This window comes from Loxodonta africana, chromosome 6, assembly GCF_030014295.1.
Source record: "Loxodonta africana isolate mLoxAfr1 chromosome 6, mLoxAfr1.hap2, whole genome shotgun sequence".
Taxonomy (NCBI): Eukaryota; Metazoa; Chordata; class Mammalia; order Proboscidea; family Elephantidae; genus Loxodonta; species Loxodonta africana.
The window spans coordinates 120,425,427-120,443,613 of NC_087347.1; the positions used below are offsets into that span (position 1 = coordinate 120,425,427).

An 18,187-nucleotide genomic window follows, 5' to 3' on the forward strand; every position below is an offset into this window, starting at 1 on the left:
TTGGTGTGATTGTTCTTCCAACATATTTATTTTTGGTGGTTACTTTAACTAAGAATCCCTGGATGGCACAAAAGATTAAGCACTCTATTAATATACTTTGAACTCACCCAGAGGCACCTCAGATGACAGGTCTGGAAATCTCCTTACAAAAGGGCACAGCCTTGAAAACCCTATGAAACAGTTCCACTCTGCACACATGGGATCACCAGGAGTCGGAATTGACTCAACAGCTAACAACAGTGACTAGATGCTAGTCTCTGTGGGAAATTCCTTGTAAGACTTTACAAAGAAATACCTATCAAGAAAAGGCAAATAACAATAAGTTATACGGTTTCATGTGGAAATTGTATATATATGTATATATATACACACATACACGTATATATATACACACATACTTGCTGTTGTCAAGTTGATATATATATACGCACACACACACACACATACTTACTGTTGTCAAGTTGATCTTGACTCCTAGTGACCCCATAGGCTTTCCAAGGCTGTAAATCTCTATGAAAGCAGACTGCCACTTCTTTCTTCTGTGGAGCTGCTGGTGGCAACTTTTTGGTTAGCAGTCAATTGCTTTAACCACTGTGCCACCAGGGCTCCTTCATACATACATATATATATATATATATATATATATATATATATATATATAGTCGTTGTTAGAAGGCATCAAGTTATTTCCAACTCATAGCGACCCCATATGACAGAGTTGAACTTCTCCATAGGGTTTTCTTGGCTGTAATCTTCATGGAAGAAGACTGCCAGTTCTTGGTAGGTTCAAACCACCAAACTTTTGGTTAAGCTGAGGGAGCTTGACCATTTACAACACTGAGCCTATTGGCATCCAGTCAATTTCAACTCATAATGACCCTAAAAAAACAAAAACGAAACCCATTGCCATCCAGCCTATTCTGACTCATAGTCGGATCCTGTAGGACAGAGTAGAACTGCCCCATAGGGTTTCAAAGGAGTAGTTGATGGATTCGAACTGCCAACCTTTGAGTTAGCAGCTGTAGCTCTTAACAACTGCACCAACAGGGCTCCAAAAACCCTTCAAAAGAAAGTATAACTACCCTATAGAGTTTCCCCGGCTGTAAATCTTTACAGAAGCAGTATGCCACACTCTTCTCCAGTAGAGCAACTGATGGGTCCAAACCACCAACGTTTTAGGTTAGCAGCCAAGCCCTTTAACCACTGTACCACACCAGGGCTCCTTTTGCACCACCAGGGCTCCATATATATATTTAATTTTAATTTTATAATTCTAAATTTAATTTTATGTATATATACAGGTATTTTTTTATACAGATATACATAATTTTAATTTTATAACATAGAAGAAAAAATTATATGTCTTAACATTCACAATGGAAATTTACTTTGCATTTGTTTGGTGCAAATTTACAAGCAACTTCTATGCAAGCACTGTTGTAGCTTCTCAGTTTGCATCAATATTTAAATATGTATGCACACATTCAAGTGCCTAGAACGGTAGCACTTCTAAATTTGTTTTTCTTTCCCCAGTGCTTCTACTGAAGGATTATTGAACCGTCAATGCATTTCATGTGATTTTATGAAAGAACAATGTACATATTTCAGTGCCAGTTTTAGTCCCATGAATCAACATTTCTTATTACTCTGTGAAGGTAAGATAATAAATAATTTCGGAAAAAATGTATTTTACTCATTTTATTTGACCAGCAGCTATTACTATCATTAGTAACTATACTGGCTAGCAAGATAATTTCAGATTCTTAATTCATAACAGTTTTTGCTAAAAGAGTATAAATTATGAACCTGAAGAGATACAAATTTTATTCAGATATTCAAATTAGAAATGGAAACTGGGAGTAAGTCAACATGAACACACAATCAAGTAGGGCTGTTTGAACATGGACATTTTAAAAATGACAATGAAAGAGAAAAGTGGCTAAAACCATGCCAAGGTCATAAACTAAACCAAAAACCAAACCCGTTGCAGTCGGGTCAATTCCAACTCATAGCAACTCCATAGGACAGGGTAGAACTGCCCCATAGAGCTTCCAAGGAGCACCTGGTGGATTTGAACTGCTGATCTCTTGGTTAGCAGCTGTAGCTCTTATGCACTACACCACCAGGGTTTCTAGTCATAAACTAGTCTTTAGGAAAAGAAAACAGTTGGTAACACATTGGCTTAGTTTGAAGATATTCAGAATCTACAAGAATTTGAATTTTCTTGCTCCAGCCCCCTTCAATTCTAAGCAATTATGTTGACTCCAAATGATTATTTTATTTGACAACAATACGCTCTTACATGTTTGTATGGTATCTTTAAGGCATATTTATAGCAATAGTTTCTCAGAGATGAAATGGAATTCACGTGACCTCTTATAATGTGATGAACCAAGTGCTACTTCTGTAGTTGGTGCCTAAAGCTGTTCTAAGACACCATGAGGAATTGACTAGCACTTGCTCTTCTTACTTTTTTTTTTTCTCTTGATACCTGAAATGAGGTAATCAAAAAGAGAATTTCTTATATGATCGCACTGAGGAAAAACCATTAGACTTTTAGTTTGGGTTTCTTAAAGAAGTGAAGATTCAAGGTAACATGATAACATCTTAATTACCTGGCGTATTTGAAGATTCAAGGTAACATGGTAACATCTTAATTAACTGGTAAATTTGAAATACCTAGAAATTCTGGTTAATTTATTTTTTTAATTAACAGTATAATTAGACCAAAATGTTTTACTTATATTTTGGATAAAACATTTTTAATGTATAGGCATTCTTTCTTTCTTTGCTGACAGTTAAACAGAATTTGATCTTAGTCAATGATTGAGTGTGTCACAGGGCCGTGAGTTTTTTGGACATCAGCAATTATTCAATAAAGGAGTAGAGATAGAGTAAGATATATAAGATGGCTAAAGCCACAGATATGTAGATGTAAAGGACACTCTGGGGGAAAAGAAGTTTTAGCAATAATCTCTGCAAATAGCTTTTTTTTCATATGTTCTTATTTCACGGATAAAATATTCATAGAAAGGATTGAACCAATTACCTGGTTTTGTGTTTCATTATCTTTAACTATTTACAGAAAGAACTCTGTTTACAAAAAGAACTCTGCTATGTAGCCTCCCAGTAATTATCACACAGCTGTCTTTAAGATGTTTATTCATTTATTTTTAAAATCTAGGTCCAGGGGTCCCAGTGGTCAGCCTACATAACACGGACAACCCAGAAAGTGAGTACATAAGCAAGGCAACTCAGAGTAGTTACGGTTGCCATTGGTCTAAGGCATATTATTTATACTGAATGTCATATTCTACAGAACCTTCTTCAAAGGAGCATGGGCAAAGTTGGGTAGGCACCATCAACTTGGCCTTGTGTATGTAAGAGAAGCCATAAAGCGAGTTTCTCTTGCATGGTTTCACCTATCAGATGACATCTTATATGCCTGAAATGAATGACGAATGATCGATGAGGCAGTTTCAGATATATGTCAGTTTACTGGCCCTTGAAGCTTCTCGATGGCACTGGTTTTTTTTTTTTTTTGTGAGGGGGGGTGTTGAAGCTTCTGGTTTTGTCTTTCCTGTGATTTATATGGATCATTCCTACGGAGCAATGCCTCTTGTGGACTTTTAGGAAATTTATGAAAAATACATTTTTTTCTATATTTTCTGTCTCTTTGTTCCAGATATGCAGGGCCTTCTAATTTTATATATTCACTCATTTATTAATTTATTGATTCAATATCCTCTATTTCTTGAGTAAGCACTTTATCAAACAATGTGACAGAGGTTGGGACTACACAGACATTTAAGACATGGCCAGTGTGTTTAAGAAGTCATGGTAGAGCGCATAAGTAAATATTTAGTTGAGCTAACTTTAAAAAATGAATAGCTAGCCTGTTTCCTGCTTTTCTCCACCCTTTCTTCCATAATTTCCCTCTTATTTCATTACTTATTTATTCAAATAATTATCCCCTGTTCTAATGAGTTAGCATAGACTATTACAATCTAGTTGTGAGGCTTTATATTTATGAACTTATTTAATTCTCAGAACAACCATCCGAGATAGTTAATTGTATTATCCCATTTTATGGATAAGGAAACTGAGTCATAGAAAGGTTAAGTAATTTGGCCAATGTCACATTAACAAGCGGTAGATCCAAGAATCAACGGAGGCGTTCTGACTCCAGGGTGTAATCAGTATAATGTGATACCGCTTCATCCTATTGTGTCTTTGTCTCTTGCATCAGACGCTTACGATTAACTAGGAGTCTGAGCTAGGTGATTTGACTTAAAGAAGATATAACAGTGTAAGGGTCAAGGACAAATGTCATTTCGAGAGAACAGAGAAAGACTGTTTTATACTCTTCAGATACCACATGGAGACTTTATGATTGTCGTAGATGAGAACAAAATTTCTAAATGTGCATTGGTTCTTGTATAGTTGGAGAATAGTTTGGTACTTCTTTTAGTGTCTGTTTATTTCTATATCCCAGTCTTTGGTATAAAGCCTTATTGTAAGCAAATTCAGTTTGTCCAGTATTGATACTAACAGGAACAATAATGTTAATAAAGATATTGTGGTTGATAAAATGGATAGAAGATTATTATAGTATATACAAATCAGGGTATAAAATTCATTTACCACATTTTGTTTTGTGAAATCTGAGAAAAGTTAATAAATATCTACAAGATGAAATTCCTCCTAGGCAAATGAACAAAAGAGTTTGCTGTAAGGTGAGATACACCCATGGCATGTAGAATGCATTGAATAAATGGCACATATTTGAGATCCATTGAGAATATTGCCTTTAACAAAGGGTGATAAAAAACCAGTCTCAATCTACTTTGATTGTATCTGACAGTTATAAGACAGCATTTTTCTAATAAATTCTGCTGCAAATCACTAAACATTTTTGCCTATAGGAAATCTTTGTGATTTTTCCATTTAGAAGACAACTCTGACTGTCTTAGGGAAAAGAGAAAGTAAAAAAGGGCTGTGAAGAGGGTCAGGTGCTTAATTTTCTTTTCAAGGGACAATTACTCATGGAGGTAAAACATCCAATGGCAAGTCAATCTTTGGATTGATGAAAATAAGCACAATAGTGAATCAGTCATAACTCGTTTTTGTGCCACATGAAGTAGAATAGAGCATGAAGAAAAAATTGAGAAGAGAGAAATAAATGAAATAATTAACAGACATGGAAAGCCTTTACACCCAGTAGTTGTCAAAAAATACAGAGTAAAACACTGCAATGTAATTTATCCTAACAAATTAATAGTATCAAAAAATTTACATTGTTTATTAAGATATAATAAGGCTCCTGTAATTTGCTGGTAGAAATATAAGTTGCAACAGATCTTTTGTAAAAAAAAAAAAAAACAAATAAATAACTCAGCCAGAAGCCTTAAATTTTATATATCCTCTTACCATCATTTTTCTTTTTTTTTGCACCACCAGGAATCTGAGAGTTTATACTAATGAAATAATTCTACGTAGAGAATATTATAACATGGCTATTTTATCTATATTAGTGAGAAACTACAAGTAGTAACCAAAAGGTCAGCAGTTCAAATCCACCAGGTGCTCCTTGGAAACTCTATGGGGCAGTTCTACTCTGTCCTATAGGGTCACTATGAGTCAGAATCGACTCAATGGCAATGGGTTATAAGTAACAGAAGAGGGTAATTTAGAAGTAAATATTAATAGAATAATACCCAGTGCCCTGGATATCTTCCATTTACTCCATTAGAACCACTCTTAACTCTCAGTTCTTCTCTGCTGTGTTCTGTGCCCCGGAAGTAGTTTGTATAGAAAACTTAACAGATTCCCTCGCTCTGTGGCTGCTTAGAGTCACCTAATGGGAATCCCATAGGCAAACAGAGAGAGGGAGAAAAGTGATTTGGGGATATCTATTTCTCCAGGTTTGACCCTGTGGCGTTCCCACAGGTTGACTTTGATCCTTGACTAAAGGTCACTGTTCCTCTCAATGTAGATCTTTTACTGGACATTTCCATGGAGGGTTATAGTAACTGCTCTATGCCTTTGGCATTCAGGCCTAGACTCTGTCATAAATCCTAAGTTACTTTATTACCCCTTAAAATTCCTTTACCCAATGTCCATATATTTGTAATTAACCCTTTAATAAAATCTCATAATAGTAAATGTATCTATACATTAGGAAGACACAACAATCCTAAGCATGCACTTTCAAAACATATGGAGCCCAAACTAACAGAACTAAAGGAAGAAATAAGCCAAACCAAAACAAAACAAAACAAAACCCATTGCCATCTAGTGGATTCTGAGTCACAGTGGCCCTACAGGACAGAGCAGAACTGCTCCATAGGGTTTCCAAAGCAGTAATCTTTATGGAAGCAGACTACCACATCTTTCTCCCATGAAGCAGCGAGTGGGTTCAAACCAGGGACCTTTCAGTTATCAGCTGAGTGCATAACCACTGTGCAACTAGACTCATTAAAGAAGAAATAGGCCCACAAAAGGAATCACTCCTCTCTCAGGAGGATTTGAAAAACACTATCAACCAATTTGATGTTATTTACCTTTATAGAACACTAAAAGCAGATTTTGAGTTTGTTTCATTTTGTTTTTCTCAAGTACATTCAGAACTTTTGCCAAGTTAGTCCAAATCCTGGACCATAAAAAAGTCTCTGTATATTTAAGAGTCAAAAGAATTAGAATCATGCACAGCACCTTATCTAAATAAAATGTAATTAAACTAGAAATAAACAACAGAAAGACATCTGAAAAATATTCAATACCAGAAAATTGTTTAGTTGCGCTTTAGTAACTTTGCAAAGGCATTCAGCTGTGTGGATCACAACAAATTATAGGTAACATTTTGAAGAATGAGAATTCCAGAACATTTGATTGTGCTCATGCTCAATCTGTACATAGCATAGACCACAGGTAGAGGTGGTGGTCGTTTGAATAGAACAAGGGGATACCATGTGGTTTAAAGTCAGAAACGGTTTGTGTTAAGGTTGTATCCTTTCACCATACTTATCCAATCTGCATGCTGAGCAAGTAATCCAAGAAGCTGGACCATATGAAGAAGAAAGTGGCAACAGGTTTGGAAGAAGACTCATTAATAGCCTGTGATATGCAGATGACACAGCCTTACTTGCTGAAAGCAAAGAGGACTGATGAACATCAAAGCCTACAGCCTTCATTATGGATTACACCTCAATGTAAAGAAAACAAAAATCCTCACAAATGGACCAATAAGGACCATCAGGATAAACTGAGAAAGTATTGAAGTTGTCAAGGATTTCCTTTTATTTGGAAACAGCAGTCAAGAATTCAAAGGACGTATTGCATTGGTCAAATCTGCTGTAAAAGACCTCTTTAAAGTGTTGAAAGCAAAGATGTCACTTTGAGTACCAAGATGTGCCTGACCCAAGCCATGATATTTTCAATCACCTCATATGTATGTGAAGGCTGGACAATGAATAGGGAAGACCAAAGAAGAATTGATGCCTTTAAATTATAGTGTTGGGGAAGAACATTGAATATGTTATATGCTCCCAGAAGAACGAAACAAGTCTATTTTGGAAGAAGTACAGCCAGATTGCTCCTTGGAAGTGAGGATGGCAAGACTTCGTTTCAAGTACTTTGGACATGTTATCAGGAGGGATCAGTCCCTGGAGAAGGACATCATGCTTGGTAAAGTAGAGAGTCAGCAAAAAAGAAGAAGACCCTCAAAGAGATGGGTTGACACAGTGGCTGCAACAATGGGCTCAAACATAGCAACGATTGTGAGATGGTGCAGAACAGGTCAGTGTTTCATTTGTTCTGTTGTACATAGGGTCGATTATGAGTCAAAACCCACAGCACTGAAGAATAACAATAACACATAGATAAAAGAAGAAATTTAAAGAATTAGAAAATATTTTGAACTGAATAAAAATGAAATACAGCATATCTAAATTTTAAATCAATGATCTGAGCTTCTGCCTGAAGAAACTAGAAAAAGAAGAGTAAATAAAAAACAAGTTGAAGGAAGAGATGAGTGAGATAGCAGTGATATAGCAGAGGAAATATATAAAACCTAAAGATGCTTCTTCAAAGGAATGAATGAAATTGATAAAATTACAGACATATTCATAAAGAAAAAAATGAAAACAGTATAAGTATCACTTTCTTTAATAAAGGTGATGTTAATACACATATGCAGCCGTTAAAAAGATAATAATTTTATGTCAGTAAATTTGATATATTTGATGACTTGGACAAATACCTCCAAAATACAAATTGATAAACATTCACATAATAAGTAATACAAACTCTGGCAGCATAGTGGTTAAGAACTACAGCTGCTAACCAAAAGGTTGGCCGTTCGGATCCACCAGGTGCTACTTGGAAATCCTATGCGGCAGTCCTACTCTATCCTATAGGGTCACTATGAGTTGGAATTGACTCTACAGCAAAGGATTTAAATAGATCATTATCTGCCAGAATTTTTAATTCACAACTAACATTATTCCCACAAAATAAACTCCAGTCCCAGTTGGATTTACTGATGAATGCTATCCCGTATTTATTAAATTAATAACAAACTCAGTCAACTCTTTAAAAAAGAAAAAACTAGAGCACTTGCAATCTTATTTTATAATGAGAGAACCAAACATAAACATTACCTGGATCCCTGTACCCTCCAATAAAGATCAAATATTCTCATGAATATAGATGCAAAAGTTCTTAAGGAAATACTAACAAGACAAACCTAACAATTAATAAAAAGGATAGTATATTATGACCATGTGGGATTTATACCAGGAATCCAAGGATGCTATAACCTTCAACACTCAATCAATGTAATTCACCATGTTACTTTTGCCACCTTACACTGACAAGTTACTGGTGCTCTCTGCATTTTTTAAAAATCTATGTTTTTGGTGTTTCATTTTAAATATTTTTTATTGCTATATTGTCAAATTCATTAACCTCTTTGTTCTGCAATATCTAATCTGCTGTTAATCACATCCAGTGTATTTTTCATCTCAGATGTTGTAGTTTTCAGGTATTCTTCACCTTGAGTTTTGCAGCTGTTATTTCTAGAAATTAAATTTGAGTCTTTTTTATTCCTTCATTGTTTTTTACTTAACATGCTTATGCTTTTTCTACATTGTTGAACATATGGACTATAGTTGCAATCTCTGTGTTAATGTCTTTGTTTATCAGTTATACCATCTGTGTAATTTCTTAGTCTGTTTCCATTGATTACATTTGTCCTCAACATGAGTGGTATTTTCCTGTTTTTGTTTGTTTGGTTCTTTGGTTGTTTGTTTTGTTTTCATTCCTGGTAGTTTTGTATTGGATGCCAGACAATGTTAATTTCATTATATTGTGGGTTAGATAAATCCGTATCCCTTTAAATATTTTTAGTCAGAGTAATGACACAACCAGATTTGCATTTCAGAGATGTAAATGTGAATTCCAACATACAAAAGGCAATAGAGAAAATTTGGTTGACTTTAGAAGTTCAGTTAGAAAACTGTTGTAGTAACCCAGGGGGGAAATTATGAAACTTTAACTAGCCTAGCACAGTGCCTGCCAAATGGTAACAGGTGGATAATGATGTCTTGTATTGCACTGATTTTTATCAACTCATAGCAGTTAGTTATTTACATTTCCTTTTTTTTGGTTTACAGAATATTTTATGTTGGAAAGCAATTTTATGCTGAGGGAAGCTATCCTGAAGAAGAAGACAGTAAAGTCAGAAATTAAAATGCTTCATATTGATGACTATGGTAAAGTTTTGTGCATGCTATGTTATTCAAGACCAGCTTTCTATGCATCTTATAGTTTTAAATCTAAATGATTCTCCATCTTTAATATTTTGCTCTTTCTTTAAAAGAACTTCCTTTACAGTTGTCCTTTCCCAAAGATTTTACGGATCGAAACCAGTATGCTCTTCTGTTAATAATGTAAGTATTTTATTTATTTTTGCAGTAAAGGAATCTAAAGATTCTGTACTTCTTTCTTAATATGACAGCATTTTGAGTAATAATAATAATAAAAAAAAAAAACCTACTGAAGTCCTATTTGTGAAGTTAACTGGAGTAGCTGCCACTGTGTGTATTCCTCAAGGACACCATCACTAAGTTATATGGAGGGCTGTATAATTTTGTACTTTTTGCATCCCAAGCGGAGTTTGATGCTTTATCACTGAGAATAGTGACACCAGATGATTAGGTTTGTGAATATCTGCTTGGCAATTAGTCAATCCCTATGATCTTTATGAGTGTTTATGCAGCATTGAGGAAACAGTTATAGCCGTATTGAAACATTTGGTGATATTTATGCTACTCCTATCTATTTTTCTTCCTGGATTCACACAGAGAAAAGCTGACTTGAAATTGACTTTGGAATTTAAATCATTCATACTTTCTGTAAAATACTATTGTGGCGGTGTAGCATCGGACTCAGAAGCCCCCAACATCTTGTGGTTTACTAACTAGCTATAGAATTAGCATTGCATTCCATAGAGTTACTTTCCTTACTAAGAACTTATCCGGCTTATGACTATGACAGTGCTTAAAACTGTGTGGAAGTATATGCATAGCCTCAGTAGGGTTAGTAAAAATGAAAAAATTTATGATTATTGGAGCCCTGGTGGTGCAGCGGGTAAGAGCTTGGCTGCTAACCAAAAGGTCGGCAGTTCAAATCCTTGGAAACCCTATGGGGCAGTTCTACTATGTCCTCCAGGGCCACTATGGCTTGGAATCCAATTGATGGCAATGAATTGTTTTTGGTTTATTATGATTATTGAGTATAGTGGTTAAGCGTTCAGTCTGTGGAATCAGACTGTCTGGATTCGTTCTGACTTTGCCACTTATTAGCTCTGTATCCTTGAGCAAGCTACTTAACCTCTTGAGAGGCTTAGTTTCTCCGTGTACTGCAATACAATGTGTTTTAGAACTGTCTTATGACTTTTTTTTTTATGACTTAAATGAAATGCAACATATAAAGTGCTTTGTACAGTGCCTAGCACATATGATTGGTTTATTGTGAGTATAGTTCAGTCTTTTTTGTGTAGACTGCATTAATTTTATCGTATATTTTAATGTATACAAGCAATTTTAGCTTCATACATTACAAGCTAAATAATACAATAATAATAATATTTTCCCCAACTCCTGTGTTCATTCCTTACTCTAATGCCTTGGCCTCACTTAGTTTCTCATGCCCAGACCTTTCTCCATTGTTCCTTATTGCCATTTGGCTCTGAAAGCTCTTGATGTCTTCTTGAGGAAGTTTTTATTTGCTCTTTCTTGTCTCCTTCTTTGTCTCTTCTCTTTCATCTAGTTTTCTTCAATATCTATTTGAACTATACTTGTGATTTACTGAGGAACTAAAAAGAGAAGAGAATGGAAAAAAAAATCTCAACCACATCTTCTGTCTCAATCATGTTTCCCTTTGAGGAAAGAGATTTTTCTCTTTATTCACTGAAAAAAATCCTCAAGGAAAGGAACTGTGCTCGGTACCTTTCAGAATGTGCTGACCTTCAGAACGGAGGATAATGCAAATGACTGGCCTTGAAGCATGACACACTTATACAGGTGGATGTGTAAATAATTAGTCACACTTGGGTCTCCACTGGCTTCAGAGTAATGTCACACATTGGGCATACGGCAGACAAGAGTTATGAATTTCATCTGCAGCCTTGATCCGAAGAATCTAACTAGGTCATCTTAGCTGCCTGATTCTGTTTCCCCAGTTGTTCTGCTTAACATGAGAGGGAGTCCTTAAAACTTCAGTTATGTATATGCATCTTTATATCTTGTCTATACCATTTATATCCATTTCAGCATTCATAACCTAAAATTGTTATACTTTATGTTATTCTTATTTTTCACTCCTGTGTATGTAATTTGGTACAATAACATTTACCATGCCACTTGTACATGCGAGGTGCTGGGCTGATGGCTGCAGGGGATGAAAAGGCGACAAGCATCCTGAAGTCTGTAATAATTTGTTAGATGTGTTAAGTATACCTGCATAACGCTCACCGCACATACAGAAACCTTACGAAAACTGACTAACCTGTGGTTCTGTAATATTGCAGATTCTGTGAGCAATAGCCTATAGATGTAGACATTTATTTGATAAATAAATGAATGCCAACTTAATATGTCTAGACCCTGGTAGGAATCAGTCCAGAAAGATGTAGTTTATCTCTTCCCATTTTCTATTCTTTCATATTCAAATTATCCATGTCACACCTGATAGAGATCTACCCAGCAAAGAAGAGAATTATATTAATTTCCAGGATGCAACATATTCTATAATTCCTCTGTGCCTCTGTTTCCTCACCCTGAATTCATCTGTTTTGTAACCCTAGTGATTTCCTGGTCATCCACCAAGACTTCTTTCCCTAAAGCTTTCTTTGCCCCTTCTCATCAGTGTGTCTATAACAATCCGAAATCCATGCCTCCTTGTACAACCTTCTATCCAAGGACTTTGTATATGTCTTGAACCTAATTTTTGATATTATTACTTTTCCACTTTACCCTAATTTTTGTGAGGATGTTTTCATGCACAGTCATGTGCCACATAGCGTCTCTTTAGGCATAGTCTGACTGCATATTCATCTGTGGTCACGACCCCCATAAAAGACTATTATATTAAAAATACGAGGTACATGCAATGGTTCATAATGACAAACACAATGCATATAAAACCATTATTACTATGACTGTTATTATGTTAAAGATATTTTAGTGTATCTGGAAGTGTTTCTTTAATATTTTTTTATGTATAGAAATGTATATTGCACATTATATACTAAGATAAACATTTGACTAACTAACATTAGATAAAAACCATATACTTAACTGTTCCAACTTACATAGAAATTTGACTTAAGCAGAGGCTTAAGAACAGAACTCATTCATAATCTGGGACTGCCTGTATGTAATATGGTGTTTGCACAACCTCCAAATCACTTAACATCCTATTTCACAGAAGGTACCGTGGACATTAAGTGATACATAACTGTATATAACTGCTTCTATGGCTTCCATATTTACACTATTTACATATTTACACTAGCTTTTCCCCTCCATTATACAGCTCTCAGATATGCATGGTTCCATATGCATTGTATAGATTTATTACTAAAAAAAAAAAAATATATAATCTAACTCGTATAAATACAAATATGTGTGTATAGCTATATTATTCATGTGTTTTTTTTACAGATGTTTTGTAATTTAATTTTACATATTAAATTCTATTTAAAACACACAAGTATGCTCTATAGTTAAAGATATTGTCTGAATAATTTTCAAAAGAAACACTCCCTAATTTACCTGGTCTTTAGGTCATATGTAAGGCTATATCTATTAATCTGTTTCTAAAAACCATGATAGGAAAGAATATTAATTATATTATTAGACTAACATAACTTTCAAAGTTTAAGTTTAAACTAAAGATAATAATGTATGGTATTTTCTTCCTTGGGAATTACACGCAGGCCCAAGTTTGAACATTACATCAATTATATTCTTTTATCTCACTACTTGTATCCTCTTCCCTTGATGCCTTATACACAGAAAACATTATATCATATAAGGCTATAGGACCAGTTGGTAAGATCAAGAAGGTTGAGAGATATCAGTAATAATGAGAAACTACACCAGAAAAACAAGAGTTTCTGCTACAATACCATACATATATTACTGAAAAACAGGCATTATGCAAAATCACATGCTAAAAATTAACAGTCTCTGGAAGAAATGAGACTAGGGAAGAACATTTAGAACTATTGGATTTTTAAACTGGATCACAACAGAAACAAAAGTGCATAATAACAATGCTAGTAGAAAAACCAAAAACCAAACTTGTTGCTCTTGAATGAATTCTGACTCAAAGTGACCCCGGAACAGAGTAGAACTGCCCCATAGAGTTTCCAAGGGGCGCTGGTGGACTCAAACTGCTGACCTTTTGGTTAGCAGCCGTAGCTCTTAACCGCTATGTCACCAGGGTTTCCAATGGTAGTAGATTTAAGTCGAAAATGGCATTTATATCTAGAATCAGTCAGTCCTTCTCAGCCTTCAAATTGGGCATTTGTGCTCCTTCTTGAGGGCATCCTCTTCCAGTAGGAACCATTTTTATCAAAATTATAAACCTGATCTGTGTAACCTTCTCCATTAAACCACTGTTTTTTTAGCCCAGGCTTCTGCAGCCTCTATAATCAAAACACGCAGTTGTCCTCGAAGAACCTAACATAGATCATCTTTCTTCCATGGTACTTCTGGGTGGATTCACATCTCTAACATTTCAGTTACCAGTTGAGCACATTAACACTTTGCATCACCCAGGAACTCTGCATGAGAGATTTCATAACAGTTATAGTCACATAAACAATAGGGGTATATTCTCCTCTTCTTGGTCTATTGACAAAATATACTTTTTTTTTTTTTTTTTAAACTCTGAGTGATTTAAGCGTGACCCTCTCTAAAGGCAAGGAAATGGATCTGATGCAATTCTAGTTCTATCATGATATAGTTATTCTCCACAACTGAAAGTAAAGATCACCAACCTCTTCTCTTTCTACTTCCTGACCCATTTTGTTAGAAATTATCCCAAGTGGAAATTTGCCAGAGGGTGAGAATTAATGTACTAAGACTTTGACAGCAGAGATGATCAGGAGATTGGCACTTTCTCCCATTTTATTGCACAATTTCTGTCTGGCATATATCCCTGAGGCCCTTTTCTATTGGTTCTGTTCTGAAACTTTCATCTTCTCTCTGAGATGTTTATCCTAAGGTTAATTTTGTGTAGCTAATACTAACAATCCATTTTTGAGTTTTATAGCTGGCTCGTTAGTATCCATGCTGTTCATTGTTTAACCCGTATACTGATAAACTTTTCAGTTTTTGGCTTCCTACTAAAATATAAATAACATGATTTCAATAACTGGATTTTATTTTTTTTCACTGGTCTACTGATAGTCATGATACAGTCTTTTCATCAAGCTAAGGAGACAATCTCTGGCTTATTCAATGGAAACCGAAGAGGAAAATGGCATCAAGCTCCCTTCAAGGCCAGGAAGAGTGCCTTTAGTGGAGAGGTATTGGCCACGGCACGAGAAAAGCTATTTTACTGAAGATTTAAGAAAGAAGAGGAAGAGAAGTAGGGGAAGAACATCGGATTTACTAATGCAAAATGCCCTCTCAACCTCATAGGTCCAAATGTCTGATCTAGAAAAGACAATAAATTTATTGTCTGAGCAGTGCTTTGAATGTAAAGAAAAATTATTTTAAAAATAATACCTAAAAAAAAAACCAATGACCTAGTTTCTATGCCATAAGTTATATAGAAACTCTGTAACTACAGAACTATAGAAAACCATATCAGGGTATGACTTTCTTCTTTTCATGTTGCCAAAGAAATATACAACTGTGGAAGAAAGAGAAGAAGGAGCTCAGATGTGCATCAAAAAAAAAAAAAAACCCCAAAAACCCAAAACTTGCTGCCATGTACTTGATTCCAACTTATAATGACCCTATAGAACAGAGCAGAACTCCCCCATAGGGTTTCCAAGGCTGTAAATCTTTACAGAAGCAGACTGCCACATCTTTCTCCCATTTAGTTGATGGTGGGTTTGAACCCCTGAACTTTTGGTTATCAGCCAAGCCCTTAACTACTGCACCACCAGGATCCTCAGACATACATACACACACAAAATTACACTCATATGCACAAACATATGTAACAATGTGTAGAAAATATTTGAATACATTCCCACACAAAAGCAAAACACACATATTTTCAATCCAAATTGACTGAAAGACCAATGCAATGTGAAAAGTAGAAATTTGTATGCAGCTAAATTTACCTTCATTTACACTATCACAAATAAGAAAAACTTGAGTGCCCCCCCCAAAAAAAAAATAAATAAAAACACGATAAACTTGAGTTTTCAAAAATTGGCTTTGATGAGTCAAAAGCTGCCCCTATTTACAACATGCATTTTTTGGGCTCTACAGAAGTCAAAGCCAAAAACATGAATGGCCCTGAAATTTACTGAACTTACTTACATAAAAATGATAAGTGGAAATGCTAAATGATTTTACCTTTAAAACAAAGCTATAACTGAGTTTGCAAGCACTCTGGATTTTAGCAATTTCAAAGAAATGGAAGGTAGCAACCCTATTCACAAAGAGCTTGTAAGATACCCTGAGCACATTATTAATTGACCAGAAAAGCTGATGGGCTTCATTCACTAGATACCTGTTGAGCACCATGTGCATGTGCAAAAAACAAATTAAAAGTGTCTTTTTAGTTAATATAGAAATAAAGCTATTGCTAGGTAACTTTAATGGATAATGAATCCATTAAAAATTAATCCAACTTTAATGGATACATGATATATAATCTATCTGTAAATGTTCATACATGAAAAAAATAACAATTATGTGTATTTGTGTAAATACATAGAGTATAAAATCTCCCTTCTACAGAGAACCCAGTTGTTGTACAAGGGCACTAGAATTATCAATGCAGAGTTGCCTGGAAATGGCCAGATGTGGGAGCTCAGCTTATATGAAAGGATTGGAAGGTGAAAGGGGAAGCCCCCAAACATTAGCTACAGCTGAATTAATAATATTAAATATCTACCATGAACCATGAACCAGATACTTGACTGAGCAAGGTACCTGTATTCCCTCATTTAATCCTTGCCATAACTCTACTACACAGATAGATAGATGATAGATAGATGATAGGTAGGTAGGTAGGTAGATAGGTAGATACATAGATGATAGATAGGTAGGTAAGTAGGTAGGTGGATGAATGCCATTGAGTCAATTCCAACTCATTGTGACCTTATGTACAACAGAACAAAACATTGCCCAGTCCTGCATCATCCTAATAATTGCTGGCACTTTCAAGTCTTTTACCAAAGATGATGTCCTCCAGTGATTGATCCCTGCCAATGGTGTGCCCAAAGAAAGTGAAGAGTGAACCAGTCAGTGTTCGATTGCGATCTATAAGGTTTTTATTGTTTAATTTTCAGAAATTTGATATTGCAACTTGAGGCTTGAATTTTTTCTTCAGTTCTTTCAGCTTGAAAAATGTCAAGCTTGTTCTTTCCTTTTGGTTTTCTAACTCCAGGTCTTTGCGCATGTCATTGTAAAATTTTATTCTATCTTCTCAAGCCACCCTTTGAGATCTTCAGTTCAGCTCTTTCATGTGATAATTTATTCTTTTTGCTCTAGCTATTCTATGTTCATGAACAACTTTGAGAGTCTCTCCTGGCATCCATTTTGGTCTTTGCTGTCTGTCCGGTCTTTTTAATGACCTTCTGCTTTTTTTCATGTATGATGTCCTGAAGTCATTCCACAACTCGTCTGATCTTCAGTCATTAGTATTCACTGTGTCAAATCTATTCTTGAGATGGTTTCTAAATTCAGGTGGGGTACACTCCAGGTCATATTTTAGCTCTGGTGGACTTGGGATGGATTTTGGTTGAAAGCAGATAATACCAGAAAGCTGTCTACCTGAGTTTTACTGACTATGCAAAGGCATTCAACTGTGTCTCTATCATAACAAGTTATGGGCAACATTGCAAAGAATGGAAATTCCAGAACATTAATAGTGCTCATGTGGAAACTGTACATAGACTAAAAGGCAGTCATTCAAACAAAAGAAGGGAGTAATGCATGGCTTAAAGTCAGGAAAGGTGTGCATCAGGGTTGTATCCTTTCACCATACTTATTCAACCTGTATGCTGAGAAAATAATCAGAGAAGCTAGATTATATGCAGAAGAACACAGCATCAGGATTGCAGGAAGACTGATCAACAACCTGTGATATGCAGATGACACAACCTTGCTTCCTGAAAGTGAAGAGGACTTGAAACACTTACTAATGAAGATCAAAGACTACAGTCTTTGGTATGGATTGCACCTCAACATAAAGAAAACAAAAATCCTCACAACTGGACCAATGAGCAACATCATGATAAACAGAGAAAAGATTCGAGTTGTCAAGAATTTCGCTTTACTTGGATCTACAATCAACACTCATGGAAGCAGCAGTCAGGAAATCAAATGACATATTGTATTGGGAAAATCTACTGTAAAAGACCTCTTTAAAGTGTTCAAAAGCAAAGATGTCACTTTGAGTACTAGGTGTGTCTGACCCAAGCCATGGT

The 18,187-nt window shown here is 35.4% G+C and overlaps 1 protein-coding gene across 1 annotated transcript in view; it reads left to right on the forward strand.

The window, feature by feature from the left end:
* DPP10 (dipeptidyl peptidase like 10) overlaps positions 1–18,187 on the forward strand; it is an 833,411-nt gene that overhangs the window by 786,320 nt on the left and 28,904 nt on the right. The window contains exons 16-19 of the mRNA XM_003405871.3: positions 1,534–1,655; positions 3,185–3,232; positions 9,675–9,773; positions 9,881–9,950. Coding sequence (XP_003405919.2) covers positions 1,534–1,655; positions 3,185–3,232; positions 9,675–9,773; positions 9,881–9,950 — 339 coding nt within the window. The remainder of the gene's footprint in view (positions 1–1,533; positions 1,656–3,184; positions 3,233–9,674; positions 9,774–9,880; positions 9,951–18,187) is intronic.